This window comes from Sparus aurata, chromosome 5 (assembly GCF_900880675.1).
Source record: "Sparus aurata chromosome 5, fSpaAur1.1, whole genome shotgun sequence".
Lineage (NCBI taxonomy): Eukaryota > Metazoa > Chordata > Actinopteri > Spariformes > Sparidae > Sparus > Sparus aurata.
The window spans coordinates 15,714,115-15,736,700 of record NC_044191.1 but is presented as its reverse complement, the minus strand read 5'-3'; the positions used below and the strand labels follow the sequence as shown (position 1 = coordinate 15,736,700).

Genomic DNA, 22,586 nt, shown 5'->3' with positions numbered 1-22,586 from the left:
ATTGGTTGGTGTTTAGTCACATTTATGGATACAATGACATTTCTCCCATGCAATTAAAGGAAGAGTGCACACTATAGTAATGGCATGCCAAACAACCTGAAAACAAATCTTCAAGTCAGTTAGAGCTATCTGGAATACGTTTGTAGAAGCAAGAATACACCTCCATGCTTTCTCTTCTTCCCCTTTAAAAGAAAACACTCTAGTTTCCAATACACGGTCCCACTACAGCTCTCTCCCTCTCCGCCCTCTCCATTACTTTCGATTTCCTCTCCCTCTCTTGGCTTCATGCTGTTTTGGTTATCAATGATTGCCTCAAATGCCTTCCTTCCCCTCTCCATCACGAGAGCTGTAATTTTGTCACACTCACGCACAGCAGCGGGCCACGCCAGGGCGTTGCACCTCCAACCACTGACTTCATATCATTCTCCATCAGCAGGAAATGCAGCGGGAAGCACTTTTTTTTCATGCATTCACACAGGGTCAGGTGTGGGTATGGGGGACTAACTTTCATCCTTACCCCATGGACACTTTGTCTTCAAATCCATGGCCTTCCAATGAAATATGAATCACAAACATTCCTCCGGGCTTTTTCTTGCCTTGAAAGAAGCTTTAACTCAATTTGAAGTCTCAAGAGGTGAGGAGTTGCTTGCTACGCTGCATTGCAGTGTTTGGATATAATATCAGGGCAAAATAAATCATGGACTGTCAGGGCTAGAAACAAACTAGAAAACTTTATCTTCCTATTTCTTTTCTTGTATATTCTTAAGGTATTGTCAAGGGCTGGTATGCTTACAGATACATCATTTTCAAGTGCTGCTGCAGGCCACGTTTTATGAAACATAGTTTTGCTATACTGTGATGTAAAAAAAGATTTTGAGATCAAGGTGGTAGATGGGCTTGTATTGTGTCCCACATTTACCCTTGTAAACTGGATATGTTTTAGCATAACCATGATTAATAGCAAACTACTGTTTCTTTTGCCTTTTTTTAATAAATCTGGAACTATAACTGATTAAGTATTGAGAATTAATACATTTATTATTATTACGTGGCGCAGCTTTTCTAGTCTTTATGGCTGAGGAAATCCACAGAAGAGTCTCATGCATTGTTAATCACTCACATGATGCTACTCAGCCATCCTTCCTGTTAAAATATTACAACTCACCTTTTGCTCATAGATACCAGTCACCTAAATTTGACTTGAGATATTAACAAAAAATGTTGAGAAATGCTTTTTTAAAAAAGGTGATAAAGAATTTTTGTGTCCGGCCCTGCACCAAAAGTTAATGGTATCTATCTCGCCCCAAAACTCATCCTTCACCCAAGTTTTGTGGAAATCTGTCCTGTAATTTTTGTGTAATCCTGCTGACAAACCAATCAAACAAACAAGCGAACATGGTTGAACCTTGTTGGTGGAGGTAAATATCCTGTGTTTGCCATGAAAATATTTTGCATTAATAAATCATTTTGACAACATAAGCACTCGTTCAAAAATGTTATTGAGCAGAATTGTCCAACATGTAGTCTTCAGTCTTACAGTGCCTAGGAGCACAAAGAGCCATGTTTTTATTTGAGAAATTGGACATGTTACAGCATGTTCCATGCATAAATAGTCCTTTATATTCTTGGATGGATTGAGTACTGTTTACTGGACAAATTGAGTCAGTAAATAATGTGTAATGATGATGTATTTTCCAAGTATTGCCACTTTTTAAATCACTTGTTTTATTATATTCTGTCATCTCTGCAGTGGTTTTCATTCTGCACACGTCCTGGTTGCCTATTCTTTTTTTCATAAACCCTTGTCATTCATCTCCTAGTCTCAGTATATTTTACTGCTGTTATTTTCCGCACATTATCATTCATGTATTGTTTTTCACACTTTCCATCCCTCGATTTGATGCTTGAGTGTCGCATTGGAAATTGTGGGTGTCATTATATTTAATAACCCTAATTTGCAGTGTTCTTATTTATGCTCATTTTTTCTCTGCTGGAATCTAATATCGTTTGTTGTTGCAGTGGCAAAATTAAAATTTCATCTTGTCGTATATCTAATGTGAGATTACCTGGATGCTGTGCTGTTTTTTCAACTGAGTATTAAAATCGTATCTGTTAACTCCCAATTGCCTGACTTATCCTTTGCTCCGTCTGTGCAGGAGCAGAGCCCCAGCAACGCCACATCCCTGGCTATGATGCAGGAGCCGCAGGAGGTGGTGGAGGAGACGGTCACCATTGAGGAGGACCCTGGCACCCCCACCTCCCACGTCTCAGTGGTCACCTCTGATGACGGCACCACACGGCGCACAGAAACCAAGGTAAGACACCACAGCTGAGTTGCATTCTATAGAGAGAGGATGCTGCTGATTCTTATGAGTTATGGAAATGTAACAAATAAATACCAGAAGAAGAGTTACATGTACATTTGTTGATCTCTAAGCATACTACATTTTTAGGGTGGTGATGATTACCAAGTGTTTTTATATCATAAAGACATTGGATGCTCTCTGTTAGCTGTTAAAAATGTCTAACTTTGAAATGCTACCAAGCAAAGAGAAGCAGTAGACAGATAGCTGTGACCTGCAGGTACAACTGGCAACCTTTATATAATCTACTGAACAGAGCTCACATTCAGCCTGGTACCAGCTTGCACACATGAGCCGAACACCTCAGAGCAGCAGCATTATTGTGGCCACAAGATCCCATTGAGCACAGCTCTTCACCCCAAAAGTCCCTTTGATCCATTTCATTATTTCTTCAAATTATGGTTTTGGATCACAGCTTCCAAACAGCACGGCACTGTACCTCCACTCTAAGACTTCCACCCCGAAGAACTCTAAATCCCATAATCCCACTGCCCAAAGTGGTTTCATCTCCCTCTCATGGCTTTATTTAGTTGATTTTTTTGTGTTATTATGAGCCGACTCCCCTTGCGGTCTCCTTGTTTTGTGCTTCTTAAAAGCTCTTTTGTTGATTCGTCCTCTGCTGTGTTCTGTTGTTTTTCTGTAAGGACTTGTCAACTAACGTGAAGGTGAGTGGACCTTTATACCAGTCTGGCTTTTCTCCCACCACGCCACCATTTAATGTGTGCTCATACAAGCTGCGGCAGCAGTATGCAACACAGTCTGCTTCTTCACAAGCCAAATAATACTCCAGTCTATACTCTAAAGTACTTCTTAGATCACTGCTTGCTGCTTTCACCTTCTGGGATAAGGCCCATTCTTTTTCTTATTATTTATTTTGCATGATCTTGTCTCTCTCTGTCTCTCTCTCTTTATTTCTATCTTATAATTTTTTTCTTACAACCTACCTCATTGACATTATAAAATACTATTTGCTCAGCAGCAATAACATGTTAAACCCTCTCATACATATGATTGTCGAAATAAGTCTTTAATTGGAAACTAGAATCTTGTAATTATCTTGAGCAATCACCATAAATTCCTGTGTCAGGAACTATAATTTCAAATTTTTAAAACGTGTTACTTATTCTGGCTCATTTTTTTTCTGCCCTCTGTTAGCTGGGATTATTTTTGAATGGTATACATTTCCATTTTTTAAATCAAATTTGCACATTGGCTCCCCTAAGTGATTGGCTATCATTTTGAAGAATTTGAAAACATTGTTTCAAGTGGCATCAATAATATCTTCCCCTTGGTATAAGGTTGGGGTTTGGAATAACTGTAACTGTGTGCCTTTTCATTGTGTTTTTGAAGAATTCATCACTGCACAGAGAGGAATTCCCGCCAGATTTCCATTTGCAAAATTGTGTGACATCTAAGGAGTTAGGCGGGGGGTTGAAAACTCATCCTTTTTGCTTCCATATTTTCAGACATACCCTCAAAGATAAGCTTATATATTGCAATATTACGCTTGGTATTCGGACATAAACATGTCTACAGTCAGCTGGCACTGCTGTGGGCTTCCAGTAGAGTGGAGAACGCTGTGTGGAGCTCCTACTCGAGGGACTGTGAAACTGTAATTAAAAAGCCTGGTCTAATCCCTCATCAGGGAGGGCCCATTGCCCTCCAGCCTGTTTACTGCGAGAGCATTGGCTGCAAACACTTAGTCACATTCACACTACTTTATGCATTCATACACAGAACATCTTAGGGATGGCACACACAAATGTGCAGTAAAACATCAAATTAATCAAGGGCTTTACTGCTTTGGAAGGGAAGAGGAAGGGCATTCCTTCAAATAGGCCTGTACCCTGCTAGGAGGGGACATCGGTTATTTTTTTTGCAGTCACTTTGAGGAGAAATGCAGATTGATGTTCAGGGTGAACTTCTGGAGGCCAACGTTTCTGCAGTTGCAGATGGATCCAGACCCATCGAAGTGTTTCCTCAGAGAAAACCCTCCACTTGTCTCCCTCAATTCCTCTCTGCCTTCTTTTATCCTGCATCTCTGACTCACTTTCATGTGTTGTTTTTCACCATCTCTCCTTTTCTATCTCCCTCTTCATTTCACAGCAACTCACAGTTTTATTTATGTGCTTATCTGTTCTTTTGAACCAAAGTCTTTCCATACTGTCTAATGGTAATACACTCCTTTCCCTTGATGGTTATCCCCCATCTGACTGCTGGAAGATGAAACATGGAATCTTCTCCTATCTTCCTGATTTGCAAGCAAAAAAGTTTTTTTCTGTGGTAAACATGCTTCTAGCTGCTTTATTATCAGATATTACTTGTTCGATTACGGGAAGAGGAGCAGAAAAAACGGCCTCTGGAGACAAGTGTGTGCCAGTGCAGGGCGGCCAGGGTAAATTTCAGCTGACAAATTCAGTTAACATCGGACATTTTTCATATACAGCTGGAAAGCAACCATAAATGGCCTTTCAATAGCAGATTAACTGCTGGTTGCATTTACATTTTCAATCAATTCAACACGAAGGGAATTGGCCCGGACCCCGAATGTGTTTTAATCTGAGCACATGTATGCGCTCAATTAGATCTGCGTCCATCCTCCTGTCCCAGCATGCCATGCTTTTCCTTGGCCCTCATCCAGCCCTGCTTTCCTGCTGGCAAACGCTCTGAATGGAACACCAGTCATGTAGGAGGAAGAGCTCAGTTGGCCCAATAAAAGCGGCATTCCTCCTCTTTCCTCTGGATATGAGCTAATGAGAGTTGCGGCAGACCACCCAAACAAATAAATGCACTTTCACCATTCTGAACTCACTGGGAAGCCCACTTTAAGTAGGTAGTAGGTAGTTTATTGGGTACAGCTGTTGACAAAAATGGAGTGTCGCTGTTGAGAGGAATGGGAGGAAGAGCAGACACCTTTTCTACTTAGTGCATTACTTTCTTTTACTACAGACAGACTCTTGACTTGAGAAAGTCATTTTTAAAAATAGTTACTGGAGCACATCAAGAACACACTCTTTCCTTTCTCAAATTGCGCAGAGCTCTATTTATGTAGCTTGAAAGTGTGCAGGGCCGTGTCATTTTTCCAGTCAGTCATTAAATCTAATATAGTTTACTGAGAGCTCTACCCATCCATCCCTTCAACTTCAGGTGACCAAAGTGGTCAAAACCATCACCCGTTGCACCTACCACCCAGTGATGGTCACTGACAACTTGTTAGTGAATTCCAGGCCTGCCACCCGGACCCCCACTCCGGTCTCCATCTCGACCCCAACCCCACCGGAGACAGAACCAGTAAAGGATGCTGAACCCTGAGTGACTTCTGCTGTGTTTTTCCCTGCCTGCCTCCCTGTTCCTCTAGCCTCATGTTTTATGAAGCCATTTAGCCAATTAGATTTTCTAGTGTTGTGGAGAACCAAGCAACTTTTTACTTGCGTCACTTTCACAGATGCTTTTCAGGTGGGCTTGAAGTGATTAACGGGCTCCTTAGAAAACTGAGTTACTACTTCATCTTCTCCCACTAAACCTGTGTGTCCGTTGAGGCTTTGCAGTAAAGTGAGTGCTGCAGAGGTTGTGAAACCTCTGACAGTGCTGTAAAGTGGACACTCTGACGCCTGCTGCCCTCCCCCCCCCATTTCTAACAGTTTGGTTAATACAGGCCTGTGTCTAACTGCCTGTGGTTGTTTCCAGTACAGGCATGACTTTACACACACACACGCACACGCACACACACACACACACACACACATGCACACACACGCACACACACACACACACACACACACACCTACAGACACACATACACACACATTCAAATGCAAATGCTTGCAGTCTCCACCATTTTAGCAATCCTGTTTTAGTCCTGTTTACCTCGCTTCAACATATTTTAGTGCACCTTTTGAATTGCAGGTCCCTCACCTGCCCCAGTTTTTTCCCTTGCGTGACGGTTTAACGTCTTGTGAACTTGAGCATACATCAAAGAGTGTTTGAAAACTGTGTGATGGCTCCCTTTGCAGCCCTTGCAAATCGCCTAAAAAGCTGTGTTAGTACAAGGCAGCTGGGTATGTCAGGGCTGGGAAGCTGTAGCATTCAACGTGCTCTCCTCTCGGCTCCGACGGGGAAAAAAAGCATGATGGTAAATAAAAGGGGATGAAATTGGCAGATATGAATAAAAACATTCTGAAATGATCTTTAATCTGGAAGGCTTGGGGTCCCACTGTATAGTGTTATCGCTCAGGAAATCAATAAAGCGTATCAAACAAAAAAAGTCAAGCTGTTATTTGATAAATTACATTTATAATGCTATAATGATCTCTGTAACATTCAGCCCTGGCCCCTGCAGTCCCCTTGAGGCTATGATATGAACACCAGAATAGTCTAGTTTGTGTTCTGTCATGGTTTACCACAGTGAATCAAGAGAATGGAAGTGAGCTCGTTATTCCAAGGTCATACATATGCTTTGGTTAATGTGAATCAAGCAAATGAGGCTCTTTATTTTTAACTGGCATCAGAAACAAACATAAATTTACTCAGTAATTATTCTGAACATGGAAATGAACCTTGGCGTTCCTGAAATAGGCTTTGTTATGTAGCTCACAGTCAGGGTGTAATCAAGAAAACAAGGCCAGTGAAGATTTCTATTTGTTTCAGCCAAGTTAATGAGGATGCCGTGTTGAACAGCCGATTTGTTGTTTGTGTTTTTGCTCTTGGCACGCACCTCTGTAGCGAGGGTTAATGCCTTGTTGTGGTTTCTTGATATTGTTACATGCCTTGTCCCGCTCCTTATTAAAATCTATATCATGGCATGGATGGAAAAATAAATAAAGTGTGTTACAATTAAGAGGGCTGGTATCGAAATTAAACCCATCAGAAGCAGGAATTAGCTTTTTTTTTTCTCTTTCCCCAAGAAATATAAGCTGACAGTCCACGCTCGTCAACTGGGAACGAACCTCTCTACAACACCTTATCAGGCTCAACACGACCTGCATCAGATCTGCACCCCTGCAGATGATGATTAATTTTCATCAACCTCATTAATTTTGAAGATTAATTTATAGCTGCGGACAAAATAGCCAATTAACGGCCACAGCAGAATTCAGTGGGCAGCAAATTGGTTTCTGTATGAGGAAGGAGGGGGGTAGCTGTCTTTAATTCTCCCATTAGACAGCCTCAGAGACAGCAGAGGAAGTGAAGTTATTGAGCTATAGGATGAGCGTGAGATATAGATACATGCAGCTCCTCCAGCTACAGCCTGATGCTACCCTGCTCCAGTGGGGAAAAAGGATTCAAGGGCCAGTAGAGCCGTAGCACTTCAAGATGGCTCTGTTCCAGCACAATCCAGGAGACTTGTTCTACCAAGACCCTACATGTGTATAAGCAAAATTTTGGTTTACACTGTTTGTTGCGTAGGAGATTATAATAGCCTTTCTTCTGACGTATTATTACAGACATATTGGTCAGTTGTTTCCACCTCCTCCACTGCAACAGAGGTTTGCCTTTCTCTGTGTGGTAGTAGGATTTAAATTTTACACAATTTTAAAAATTAAAATGACTGTTATATTTTAGAATTATCATGGTTTATAAAACATTCTAATTGTTTCTTAACAGTGAATTAAATGTTTCAAAAAATTTGATTGATACCCAGAGAATAAGTCCCAACCATTGTCAAAGGCCCAAAACATCTCTATATGCATAAATCCACCATCTTATTAAATCTTATTTAATGGCATTTTAATTCACCACAGTACTCCTCAGCTAAACTTTGAAGTTTGATGAAATTAACACTATTGGTTTTGTTTTCCTTTGCTTTAGGATTTAGATACATGTTTTTATCTGGACACCAAGAATCAAAGCTGTTATTAATTGTTCTCATTGATCTTGTTTAAATGTCTGTCTCTTTCACTGTGTGGCCTGATAGCACAGTGTACCTATACAAAAAATGCTTGTTGAGTGGACAGCATGGTTTTCTATGTATGTATAACCGAAAACATAATTTGCCCATGTGTCAGGTTTGCTTTTTGATATCACTCTGTTATGTCATTCCACGCTGTCTGACAGATGTCTCTGTTCCCCTCTACAGGTGACCAAGATGGTGAAGACTGTGACCACACGGACGGTGCGCCAAGTGCCCCTGGGCCCCGATGGCTTGCCACTGCCTGAGGGCTCGTCCCCGCTAGGCAGCTACTCCGACTCCATTGACCGCCGCTACATGAAGAATGGAGGTGATCGCTTCATCACGCCTCAAGCGACCTCCACCCTGACACGCTCCTACAACAACTCATACAACGATTCATATGGCGAAACTCCAGAGAGCCAGTACGTTCGCCACTACGGCCTGCACGATGGCTACGCCGATTTGACGGACAACTACGGCAGCCTGTCGCGTGGCGTCAACTTCCGGCCGCCGCGCTACCCCTACCTTCCCAACAGCTACCGGCCGGAGAACAGCTACACGTTGCCTATTCGTAAGGACGACTATGGCCATGTGGCCCAACCCCAGGTGCCTATGGGAAGCAGCACTGTGGATCTGAACCGCTCACAACCAGAGCGCTTCCAGCCCGAGCCATATGGCCTGGAGGATGACCGCCGCAGCTTGGGCCCTGAAGAGGAGGAGCCATATGAGCTCGAGCCTGACTACTCCACTGCCAACCGACGCACCTTGCAGGGGGCCAACCGGGGACGTACCCACCGGGAACCTCTTCGTGACGGGCCTCGAGTCAGGTGAGGATAAATGCACAAAACTCCAGAAGGTAGAAGTCTACTTTTAAACAGGAATGCATGATCTGCTATTTCACCTCAGAGCAAAGATATTACGCAGATAAATATGCATAACTGTTGGTTTGACACATCAGTTCCTGGTGTACAGATGTGACAGAGCATACTGAAGGAATCAGACTACTGGAGCTCACAGGAGATAATGGTTTCATAAAGGTCTGTAAGTTCATAAAGTATACATGTTCTTTTTTTCATGTTAAATTTCTGCTCATATTCATGAGCGCTGACTTTGCCTTGACATGAGAGGAGATCAGGCCTGTTAAGATGAGAGAGAATAAAGAATACTTGTCTTGTTCTCGCCATAAAGAAGACTACATTACAGCGTGCACAAGTAAACAGATGTCTGTTCTCCTTGTGCAACTTGCTTGAGGAAGGAAGCGAGGAAAAACAAGTCTTTGATTGCCATTTTCCTGCAAATGGATAGTGAACAAGTGTTTGTGTCAGAGGTAAAGAGGCGGGAATGATTTGAGACGTGACGAGGGAGGAAAGGAGGATAGAAGGGATGCAGGGAGATCTGGAGAGAGACAGAAGGCTTTTGTCAGTTATCTCTCAAAGCCTTTCTTTTTTGCGCAAACCTATGTTGAGAGTATAACCCTTGACTCCAGTGGACTGAAAACAAGCCTGTCAGCTTGCAACAATAAGATCCCAAAATGGACTCTTGTGTCCTAATAGCTTGCAATCATTTCATTGCCGTCCAAATTGGGGCCTTGAAGAAGTGTCCACCTTCCAGCAAATTGAAACAGGGGTCTGTAGTTGATTTGGTGGGAAGTGCCTTGTAAAATGTTTTCGGCCCAAATCTCTTTTCCTGACTCAGGGCTAAGGGAACAGAGTGACAAGAGCAAGATAGGAAAGATTGTGTATGTGCAATCTGTGTGTGTGTCAAAAGTGATGCTGAATGCAGGTTTCCGGTCTTCTTCACAGTGAGCAAGTTTGCTTTTGAACCCTTCTTAAGGAATCGTATGTACACACACACACTCATGCAGTCCCCTGCGTTGATGTGCATGAGGCACGAAAGAACAGATGCCCTAATCAGACTCACACTTTTGACTTCACTCTGACACTTACAAGGTATTTCTTTCTCTCGTTTACACACACACACACACACACTCAATAAAAAATCCACATCTTCAGAAAATGAGTCACTCCCCTATCCGCCTAGTGAGAGGCGCTTGCTGTGACAGGCAATTTGTAGCCTGCCTTACATGTGTCACAACACAGCCACATACACCCCTTCAGACACACGTACACACACACGTACACACACACACACACACACACACTTGCAAACACTGACAGCTGCTAACACGAATGCCCAAACACAAACACACGTTTGAAGCCACTCTTGACTGACTGCTGCCTGACTAATTGCAGCAGAAAGGAAATTCAAAATTATTTCCCTCCTTCCTTGTTCCCTTCGGTTCTCCTACACTCACATCAGCTGGCATCAAAACACCAAGACATCAGTGAACTATAAGCGTTTTTGTTTTTTTCACTCAGAAGGGTGACAATCAGCCCTCCCAGAGTGCCTGGGCTCCCCTGTGCACTCAAACTGCGATTAGTATTCTTCCAAGAAGAGAGTGGCGACTCCAAAGTGCTGTAATGAATCTGGGAATTAAAGCAGTTTAATTACAGCTTATCATTCTCAATAATGCTCCCACAAAAATGAAGATGTTTAGTGCTGAATCGGCTGCCTGCATTTGCGCTGAGGACTCATTTTGTCAGCGCCCTGGAGTCCCATCGTGTGTTGGGAATGATAATGTATCATTTCTGGAGTTGGTTGGTTGTGCCTCACCCTTGGATTTTAGTGTTAAGACGGTTGAACAAGTTGAATAAATGAGGGAGGAAACCTAATGACTGCTGAGGCTTCCGCACAGATCATCAGGGGTTACTGCATGGTTTGATAAGTACGGGAATTATGTGAATCATATTTGCTGGAACTGCTTTCACGGGGCTCTCGACCAAGACACAGAATTAGGGAACATCTTTTGGTCACAATTTCTTAATATTTACTGACGTATTTGTCACAGGTCTAATTGCAGATGTCACTTCTGGCTCTACTCGTCGTGCAACAGCCACTTCTTGTGTCTTAATGACTAAGGCCCTTTTTCACAGTAAATCAAAGTTGATCTTTCTTCCTATCTTGAACGAAAAAGGTCAACTTCACCAGTTAAAACATTCTACAAAGCACGATAGGATGTCAATTTCATGTCATGCAGTACACTTATAAGCAGCTGCTTCAATTACATACCTCTACCTACTTCATTGGATTTTTCTAATAGTGTTAATATGATACAAAGGCCTACAGGCAAAGGCAGCAAGTCTGGGTTAGGGTCTGAGGTTGAGGAGGCTGGAAAGCAAAGGAATGAACCGACATTGACAATCTGATATTGACTGACAAAAAGGTTGGGTGTCCGCACAGATTAGCCACATTACGAAAAAGGACTCACAGGTGAAAAGAAGAACAGTGATCATCCTGCTACAATGCAGTGCTCTGCTGGGAAACTTTGGGTCCTTGTGGAATGTGCTGGAAAAACTCTGTTCCATGGGCTCCCTACGTCACAAACCTACAGGACTCAAATGAACCCCCACCAAGCCCTGATGCCAGAAACCACAGGAGACCCCAAGAGGACATGTGTCTACACCAGGGCCTCCATAGATCAGAGTTGTTTCAGCTCATGAACTGAATGGGTGGCTGATTGGTGTACACTGACAGGGTAGTTGGAGAATGAGACACAGTTGAGCATGTGGATGTGAGAGTTTGGTGACCAGAATTGATGGGAAAATCAGAGGGCATCTGGTGGACAGGTGGAGAATGACAGTGATGCTTAATAGAGATGCATGGGCCTGGGGAATGGCAATGTATCTGAGGGTAGGGGCGGAGAGGCAGATAGATATTTTATAAATATTTTGATAAAGTTCTTCTGCTTTTCTGAGTTTTGATTGACTTGTTTATTTACATGCCTGGACCCTTTTTACTTGAGCTTAATGTTTTCTTCTTGGTATAAAAGCATTTTGAAATAGTGCTTTATAAAGTGTTACATTAAACATTGTTTCTTTACCTTAACCTACAGTGGGAAGGAAGTGCATCTCTTTGTCTCAGCACAGGTTGTGCTGATAATGAACGTGTCTGTCGCCTCTCTCCTAACCCCCCCAATGTCTGAGTGCATCTTATTCCCTTTTCCCCCCATCCCAACCCATCCTTTATGCGTGTGTGGCAGCGTGTGTGTCCAGGAGCACTTTTCTGTGTGTGTGTGTGTGTGTGTGTGTGTGTCCTCATGCCACCATGATTAATAGCTACTTTTGAACTCTGCCAGACTACAGGGGCGTCTTTAAGCCAATCTCTAATGGCTCATCTCTCCTTGGGCGACCCGCTCTGCTGCACCTGCCCACCTGCACCCAGGGGTTGCCACACACATATGTACACATTAAAATGCACACGTGCATACTCACATGAACACACACACACATGCTCATCCCATAATTGAGGGGGGTATGTCATTCTAACCCAGTGGTGTCTGTGGAGAATTGACCCCCTCCTCCCCCTCCTCGACCCTGCCAAGAGGCAAATATTCAGTTTGATATTATACTTCCCTTCTGTCATGTTTAAGATTTCTCTGAAGCATTTCCTTAATTATAGAAGAAACTTCTGAGGGATGTCACTCTCCCTTAATTGAATGAAAACAAGCAGTGGTGACAGTGGATAATGGCATCGTAACAGCCTGAGAAATTACAAAGTGACAAGACATAAACACACACGCTTTGCTGTTTTTTCTCTTTTTTTCTATTTCTCTCTTTTTTGTCCCACGAAGACTCTTATGTATCATAAAACAATTATTGCCCATAATTCAAAATGAGCAATCTGTTTGGCGGGGACAGTCAGTGAGAAGCTCGTAAAAGCAGCAGCGATGTTATGTGTACATATGAGATGCAAACATCTTCTTGGGAGTGTCTGATCCTTTTCAGTTGATCTGCTTTTATGGGCCTGCGAAGAGGAGGGTCAGGCACGACTCGAGGATGATGAAAGTAATTGACAGAAGATGAGGGAAAGGAAGAAAAGCGAGACTGTGCTGAAGTTTGGGGAGATGCATACATCTCATATCAACGGTATCTGTTTATCTTGTCCTCTATTCTTTGGAGAAAAAGAAGCACACACGCGAATCCTCAGACAAGCACGTAGATACACAGAAATAGCCTGGCCATTTAGCAGCTCGATTAACATGAGGAGAGCGATCTGCTGTAATCATGCTCAGAGCATCGCGTCTTGCGGCGGAGAGCCCTTTCACATCCTATGAATATACCCCTCCCTGTACACACAATGGCACCAATTTAAATGCAAATCCTGACATTCCCATCACTCAGCCTTGCGACGCCTGCTTTACCAAAAGCCTTGCCGCATCGGCCCAGATCTAAATGAGCCGCGATCTGCTCAACTGTACATCTCATCTGTGTGTTGAAGTGTGTGCGTGAGGGAAAATGTGCGGCAAACATGATGAGAGAGAAAGTCAAAGAGAGAAAGAGATGCCGGGCATTACAGAGATGGTGTTTATGTATGCAGGTCTGTGTGATGGAGATGATGCTCAGATTGTGTACTGCCTTTCCTTCGGGAGGGTCGTTCCTGCCTCCCATTGCCTTGTCATGTCCAATATCCCGCAGCAATCCAAAGTTGGATGATTGCCTCCAAGTGTGGGAGTGTGTTTTCAGATCTCTGTGCGCACAAAGAAGCATTTAGTTACCAGCAGCACGTGCACACATACTCACAAAATTCCCTCTTTTTCCATGCAGTCTGTGATGAATCTCAGTGTTTTTGCCAAACCTCAGAGCTGCAGTCGTTCTCTAAATGATTTGCTGTAATAAGGCCCTCCTTCCATACTGTGGTTCCGGGCTGCCTATAGAGGTTTGTGGCTATCCAACAAGTTTCTCAAGCTGGAAAAATACTTTCAAAGGGAAAGTACTCCCATTGATGATGCATCAGATCCATTCTAGTTTGGTAGTTGTGTTCCCTTTTCTTTTCTGGAGGAACACCTGTTTGAAAAGACATTAGACCTCCAGAGTCACAGCTGTTCTTGACATGTGCCCATGACACCCAAGGCCTGTAATGTTTGCCACAACACTGCAGTTCTTTGAACTTGGTTCACGTTGCTTGCAGCATTTGGACACATGGCCATACTCGACTGCGGCAGTACCCCACTCTATCTCTGTTAATGCTCTTTACATCCATCTGAATAAGGGATTTAGTATCTTGTTACATTGTTGGGGCCGGAGATTTTCCCCTCGGTTCATCTTGTATCGATTTCCCTGGCAGTAAAATGCTCAAAGTCAAGCCATAAAAGCCAATATGTTACTGCGAGGCTTGTGTAAAAGAAAAAAATCAACAAAGAAATACACCAGAGCCGAGGCGAGATGGCACGCAGGGCCCCCCTCCGCATTCCCCAGCATGCCTGGGAAGAACTGTAAAAACACATAATTAACATAAAACTCATTAAAATTAGAGCTCGGTCTGGAAGTCTCTGCCAACCACCAGCGTTAGTCGCCATTTTGTTGCACCACCAACCACCATACATCAAAGATGGTGAGAGGAGGCCAGCTGGATTATGTAACGAGGATAAACAATCTCAAGCTGTGGGATGGGTAGGGGGATGATAAAGGCTGTGCATAAGTACACAACCCTAATTAAATTCCTCTCCCCATGTCATAATTTTTCCTACCAGATATTCTCCCATCCTTTTGGACAACTCACTGGTACGTGTTCAAACAGAATTGTTGTTAAGCAAGTTTCCAAAAAACAGTTTTGCAACTTTACTGTCAGTAACTCCCCTGACTCCTTCCTGGAGTTGGCTCTACAAGTGAAAAATTGTTCCTATGATTGAAAAGCCTTAAGTAAAATAAGTAGCCTGCACTCCAGCAACAAATGATGTGTCATTGGAATTCAGCTCTTATATTTTCCCCCATGTACCATTAGAGAATTGATGAGGCTGCCTTTGGAGTAGAGAGCCCTAGAGAACAGAGTGTAGATCATAGACTCTGAGAGGCTCGGGTAATCGAGATTCATGAAACGGAACCCCCCCAAAAAGCAGCTCCACTCTTACCTCCATCACTGAAAATGAGTAGAGCTCAATACTGTTTAAGTCTCCAGTCTTGACACTAGTAATGCTAATGAGGCTAATGCTAGCCGAGCAATCCCAGAGAGATGGTCATTAACATTTAACCAACTGCATGCTAGTGTTTTGGCACTGTGAGCAAAGGGAGCCCTGGAGGCATCTTAGGCGCTCATAGTCCTTCCTGGGGGGACAGCACAGCTCTTTTCTCTGTTCCCTGGGGAAAAGACTTCAAATCCCTTCTCTACTGTATGTGGTGACTTCCTAAAAAACTACTTCACAGGACTTTCCTTCAAAGCTTTTTTCTTTGGTGTTCCCTTTGTCTCTGTTTCTTTGTGAAGTGCCTGTTTTTTCTTTGTGCAATCTTTCCCTGTCTCTCAATCACTCTTTCTAAGACTTTATGTTTGTTGAAGTCTGACATGTTTGTTGCTACCACCTGACAGGGAAGAATAATAAGTGGAATGTTGCCTACCGTATCACTCTTATTGCAGGGAATTGCCACCGAGGTCCCTTTGACAGATCTGTTTATAACAGATCCAAACCACATATCAATGTGTCTCCCCTTCACTCTTTGTCCTACACTCCCTCCTTTTCTCCCCTCCATTGCTTACATCCTTTCTCCTCTCACTCACTCTGTCCTATGCTTTCTCTCTTCCCCTCATTAGTCAGTGGCTCTCACCTCAGTTGGCTTCTCGCAAAGTATTTCCCCCGGCTGCCTAATTCTTCTCTCAGACAAATCTGTCTGAGTCACCCTCCATTTACCTCCTCCATCTCCCTCGTCCTCACTGTCCTCTTTTCTTTCGACTTCCAGAGGGTACCCGGACGACCCCATTGAGGCAGAGCTGATCGATGAGCGCCACCCTTATATCCATGGCATGTATTCAGCACCGCTGGCCCAGCCAGAGAGGGGGAGCATGGCCAGTCTTGACCGCATGGGCGGCCGGCGTTCACCTTCCATCGACAGCATCCGCAAGGACCCACGCTGGCGTGACCCAGACCTCCCTGAGGTCATCGCCATGCTGGGCCACCCCATTGACCCGGTCAAGTCCAACGCTGCTGCTTACCTGCAACACCTGTGCTACGAAAATGACAAGATTAAGAAGGATGTGCGTCAGCTGAAGGGGATTCCTGTTCTGGTGGGGCTTTTGGACCACCCCAAATCTGAAGTCCACCGCAAGGCTTGCGGTGCCCTGCGCAACATCTCCTACGGCAAGGACAATGACAACAAGGTGGCCATCAAGAACTGTGACGGCATCCCGGCCCTCGTCCGTCTGCTAAGAAAGACCAATGACATGGAGGTTCGAGAGCTCATCACCGGTAAGAACAAAACATTTCTATATTAAACACAAAAACAATAGACACTTATGATAATGTATAAGCAAGTTTAAGTGGGCTCAATAACTCAAACTCGAAGCCTCATGTGAGCTGTCACAAACACTTGCATTAAAACTGTGATCAAAATAAATGCAATGCAATGGCGTGTTGCTGTTACTTACACGGTGGTATATGTGAATGTGGCTGAGGAAAGGGACAGAGATGCAGAATGGGCAGAATTAAAACAACAGAGGCAGCTGTTGTGACTCAAGCATTATACATTTCCTTCTGTGAAAACTTTTTCTTAAGTAGCTATACAATAGCAGTTCAAAAATGTAATAAATCTAATAGTATGGCTATACGTTAAAATGTTTTTGCTCATAGCACAGGTGCTACAGAGGTTAAAGGTTCTGTTGCACTGTAGACTGTAGAATCAGTGTAAACATATGAAGTAAATCTATTGTAGTCAGGGACTATTCAAATCCTGTGGTGTTGGAGGAGTTAGTAAATCATTTTCCATGACCTTTGACCTGAGTATAGTACATAACATATGCAGAGATCGTTTTAAATATCCTGGCATGGATGCATGGAGAAAGAGAGAGGGGTGGAAAGGCAGCGACCTTCTCTGCATATGTCTTGTGTATGAAATGTAATTGAATTCATTGCTCAGCCAGATTTCGGCGTAGCACTTACTGTGTGGCAACGTACAGCCCAGAATAGACTGATTAACAGACTGATTGAGTATCGGTGCTGTGTCTCCCTCAGTGCTCCAAGATAACTTGTGAGCAAAAACTGTAAGAGACGAGAGATGCACACTGGCATGGTTGTACGGAAGAAACGGGTTATGTCACCCAACATTAAACTATATTGATGTGAAAAGTCATCTCATCGTCTATCTCTTTTGAAAATATATTGATATACCTTAAAAGCTTGACATACCACCAAGCACAAGAAATGTGTCATCATGAAATGATCATATATTCTTGTTTTACACATATGACAGCTCATTTCATGTCTATATCATAATCTATACATTTCAGAAGAATATTTGCCTATTATGTGTTTTAAATGCAAAGCTTTCAATCAGACTGTTTTATGAAGTCTCACATTCGCATTCCCTTAAAACTACTTCGAAAAGATCTGTCATGTGGGTGAGATTATTTGAAATAATTGCTATGGATATGTCTGATTGCATTCCGTAAGTAAGAAATCATTTACCATTTTCCTGCCATAGATAAAGGAGTCTTATATTATGCAAAAGCCACCTGCATATCACTGTTGCAGCCAAGCCTGTTGGCTGTAATATTCCTCTCTCTGTCTGCCTAATTAGTCTCAACTCTTTTGCACGTACAGTAAGTATGAAAGTGCTCCTTTGAAGCCTTTTAAGCTGATATGATAGTACCTTAGTATGCCAGTCCTTTCCAATCACTGGCTGCATACTTCCCATCACTTATATATTCCATCCAGGCATATACAGAGTTGGCTGTTATAACCGCATACGCTGCATAGTAAAGCAGGTCTGAGTCATACTACATAAAGAAGCAGTGTTTTTTGGTGTTTTTTCACACATCAGTGTGTTTTTGCAGCAGTATTCACAGCGTGCTCTTCTCACATCTTAGACCCCTTGCATTATCTAATAAGTTAGTGCCCCAGGCATTCCATATGGAAAGATACAGTACTTGCAGGATTAGCATTGAATTGTTTAATTCATATACCATGGGGAGTTGTATTCATTTTATTCAAAGCTGTGATTAGTCATTCTTTGATTTCTAGTGAAGACACATTTTGTGTAAATTGTCATGTAGATTTCCCTTCTTAGCACTTGGTGCAAGAGAAATAGATGTTAATGAGCTGAGACTGTTTCTGTCAATGACTGGTCAGAAGGACAATGGCTAAAAAAAAAGAGTTTTAATCAAACACTGTTATAGTTGATTACTTTAGCCACATTACACTGTACTGTGAGCACAAAGAGACAGATTGAGAGTGGAATGATTCTCCGTCAAAAAGCAGATGGCATATAAACATTGATTTTTGGAAGAAAAAGCTATTAGCTGCATTGTGTAATGAAATATGTTTTAATTCCTTTAAGAGGAGCTATTGATTCAAATTTCTTCCCCTTGACCTGGTATATGTCGACTTGGGAATACAGTGGTTTGTGTGTGTGTGTGCATGTGTATGTGTGCGCACAACTAATCCCTAACACGATTGGTTTGACCTCACACACTTTGGCTGGTATGCACGCTTTGCCATCTGAGAAGGGGCTGTTGTTTTCAGTACACACGCTTGGAAAACGAGAACTGCTTTAAAGTGAGATGCTTGACCTTTGTAAAGTAACCTCGAGACGCAGAGGGAGTTACTTTTTGGGTAATTTTACAGTTGAGGGAAGAAAAATTGTTGAAGCTGCATTTTGCAGCTGTCAATAGTTTCTAGCTGCATTTTACGTTTTGGCGATCTCTGAGGCTGGAGTGAATATCAGTACGAGATACTGACTATTGACGGTTTTAATCCAGAGGTACTTAGAATTATATTGATCCTTTAAAAGTCATTCTTGTTGAACCATGGGGTGCATGCATGCTTAAGTGTGTGTGTGTGTGTGTGTGTGTCTTTTCCTTTGCTGTGACAGAGATGTCACGGTGAGCGATGACTGTGCCGCAGCAGAAATGATTGCCTTTACAGCAGCGTGTTGCTCCCCATCGTAGCTAAAAATAACCCTGCACCGCAAGACAAGGAGGACAGAATGGAGGGAGGCTTTTCTATTTTTTTTTCTTCTTTCCCTCTCTCCCTTATTATCCACCCTCCCTCTCTCAATCTAATTTTTTGCCCTCCTTCATTCATTATCTACACTCTCACTGTGTTTCTCCCTATCTTCTCTCTCTGTGTCTCTGTCTCTCTCTCTCTCTCTCTCTCTCTCTCTCTGTGTGTCTCTGTCTGTCTCCAGCTTTAGGTTTCCTAAATCTGGCCCCAGTAGAAACAGGCCACTCACAATGCAAACTCAGCTTACAGCCTCGGCCCATGTGGCTAAAATCGGCCGTGTTTTTCTACAATTAAATATGGGTTTTAAATACAGGCCCCTTTTCTTAGTCCATGTGTTTTAAGAGTTTGCTGTTGGAGTTTGTTGTGTCCCTGTAAAACCACAGAGAGCTCTGTTTTCTGCTGGGGGAGACGGGTGACGTGGAAGGAACCTAGTGGTTTTTATTTTTTCCAACACACAAGACAGACGGACCAGTCGTTCGTATTTTTAGAGCTTTGTACCGTTCAGAGTAATTCCATTTTCCCTCCTGGTAGGCTCCGGGCTGTTTGTGCCCTCCAGCAATTCCCACCCTGGAAACGTCGATTATTAAGTGGATTTGTTTCCTGTTTATCCTGCAGGAGAAGCTGAGAGTTTTGAGGACTGACACTCAAGCAGGTGCCTTTGCCATTTTGGATAGAGAAATGCAAATAGGGCAAGGCTGGCAGGCCTTGAAGCTAGAAGAGAGATTATGTCTAGACACATGTGTATATCTTAACCAAGGCTCCAAGTTTATCATAATATATACACTCTGTTACACACAATTTATTGGATGGTCTGGTCTGAAACATCTGACCTGGTTCATGAGCCATGACAAAAAAACGGAGATACTCAGTTCAAAACGGAAAGTTGTACAAGTTCATTAGTGTGTGTATATATATATATATATATATATATATATATATATATATATATATATATATATATATATATGTGTATATATATATATATATATATATATATATATTTATATAAATATAAACTAAAAACCAGGCTGAGGCCAACTGAACAAAGCCATAGTGCCAGAGAGATTAAGAGAGAGTGTGCTTAAAAAGCTCCTGGGAGACCGGCGAGGTGCTCCCAGTTGCACTGAGTAACCATATAAACATAATACTTAATGCAGCTTTAATAAGGATGTCTAATGTCCCATTTATCAAGCCCATTATATCACCTCGGTAGTAACAGAAGAAAGATCTTTCACAACATTCATTTTGGCACATCATAGAAGGAAAACACACAGGTGTAGTTAACAACATTATATATTTTGCATACAGGCTCACTTGAATGGCTCACTGAGACACTTGATGTGACTTGAACATCCGTAATGTTATTAATTACACCTGTGCTTTTCCTGCTATCACAAGTAAAAACATCGGATGTGATGAAGAATAATCAGCAAGGCAGAAGTAAAAAATTCTTTTTACATTTAAATCCAAACTCGATGGGAATGAACCCAGTGAAAACCTCACAGATGGTCATATTTTTCATTTGAACCAGAACAAAAACCAAAACAGGTGCAGCAGACAAGCATCCGCTTTTTGAAATATCTGTCAGCTGTTGGAGAGTGAAGGACACTGAAGGACAGTGATTACTGCTCTGTACTGTATTTGAATCTAATTGGGAGAGTCTAATCTGGAAGATATATGAATCAAATAGAAATAAGAGTCCTACCTCTATTATATTCTCATTACTGTCACTTAATCTGACATATGCATGCTGGGCTGCATTTGATCAAACAAACTGTATGGCATCCATCGTCTATCCACACTGATCTCAGTACAGTTTCAACATATATATGCAGCGTGTTCCTCCATGTGCTGGTATATAGAACAAACATGTGTCCTATATCAGAGCCCATACACATACAGTGATGTGTAACTCAGACTAATGATGTGCATGATGTAGAATGTAGTGAAGTCTTACTAAGAGGTGCGTCATTTAGGAGGTCCCCCACCACGATTTACAAGACAACCTGCTGAGATCATCATTGGCATACAGTGTAAGAGTGTGTGTGTGTGTGTGTGTGTGTGTGTGTGTGTGTGTGTGTGTGTGTGTGTATGTGTGTGTGTGTGTGTGTGTGTGTGTGTGTGTGTGTGTGTGTGTGCATATAACCCATTTTGCGTTGCCCTACCTTGCTCATTTCATTTTCTTCATTCTAGGGATTGAGACACAAACACAAACGCAGACACACATTCATCAATCTTACATGTCTCTTTAGTGGACGCTCGATGTAGCAGACAACAGAGTGAGTCCACTTACTGAGGCCCGCTTTCATATCTCCCGCGTGCCCTCTACCTTTTTTTCTAAACTGTGTCTCCCTCCTTCGTTACCACTGAGAGTGTGATGGATGGCGTAAGGGGTGAGGAGGAGAAAGACAGGAGGGGGGAGGAGGAGAACGGTAATGGGCATAACTAAGTTAATAGCCCTGCTAGAGGAGCAACATGCCTGCCAGTGGTCCCTGGAAAATTTAATTATCCTTAGCCTCAGCTCCAGTGCCATTACCAGTGCTGGTCCCAGTCCCTCCAGTCCTCACATGCAGGTATCAGAGAGAAGTGTGTAAAGGAAAGGACAAGGAGTAAATAGATAAACATGAGGTAACAGTTGGTCATTACAAAGCTAACAACTTGCTCCTTTGCTTCCCCTCTTGTCATTTACAAATACACAAACACTTTTTTGATCATTGTTGGCTTATATCAAGCCAACAATCAGACAAATCCAAGCTGTCTGTTTGTGGCAAAGAAATGATTGAAGAGGCAGGTAATAATGTACATGTTCTAGTTGCCTCGCGGCTGGATTGGTTTGAAGACAAAGGAAACAAAGGAATATTGCAGGCTTGTGGGAAAGACACAACAGCATAGTAGAGAGTGTTGCTACATATATAACAGATCACAGTCTTTTCTATGCATTTTCTTGAGGAAACTGAAGCACAGCGCATGGATCCATACTTCTTGGATATATATTTGCAGAACTAGTTCTGTTTACAGGAGTATATCACAATATATTTTACTCGTTCTCTGCATAAATTTCATTACATGCTGCGTTTTAGATGATTTCCTTCCCGAGCAACCCAACCAGACTGTTTACACCCTTTAGATTTTTTCTCAGCAGATAAACAACATTAATAAACCAGAAAGGAATAACACTTTCAGATCTTGAAAGCAGTTTGACTTAGTTATAGAAGGTCATGGTAAAGTCTCGGAATTTTATATTATGGCTCTGCTGGGAATCCTGACTTTTATTAGACAACAAACTTGT

At 42.6% G+C, this 22,586-nt stretch overlaps 1 protein-coding gene across 12 annotated transcripts in view; it reads left to right on the top strand.

The window, feature by feature from the left end:
• Positions 1-22,586, top strand: part of arvcfb (ARVCF delta catenin family member b) — a 223,693-nt gene that overhangs the window by 136,839 nt on the left and 64,268 nt on the right. For 9 of the 12 annotated variants that reach the window (XM_030418249.1, XM_030418250.1, XM_030418243.1 and 6 more), the window contains 4 exons: positions 2,157-2,315; positions 3,008-3,028; positions 8,440-9,080; positions 16,041-16,546. In XM_030418249.1, coding sequence (XP_030274109.1) covers positions 2,157-2,315; positions 3,008-3,028; positions 8,440-9,080; positions 16,041-16,546 — 1,327 coding nt within the window. The remainder of the gene's footprint in view (positions 1-2,156; positions 2,316-3,007; positions 3,029-8,439; positions 9,081-16,040; positions 16,547-22,586) is intronic. The other 3 variants (XM_030418246.1, XM_030418245.1, XM_030418253.1) reach the window with 1 other exon arrangement.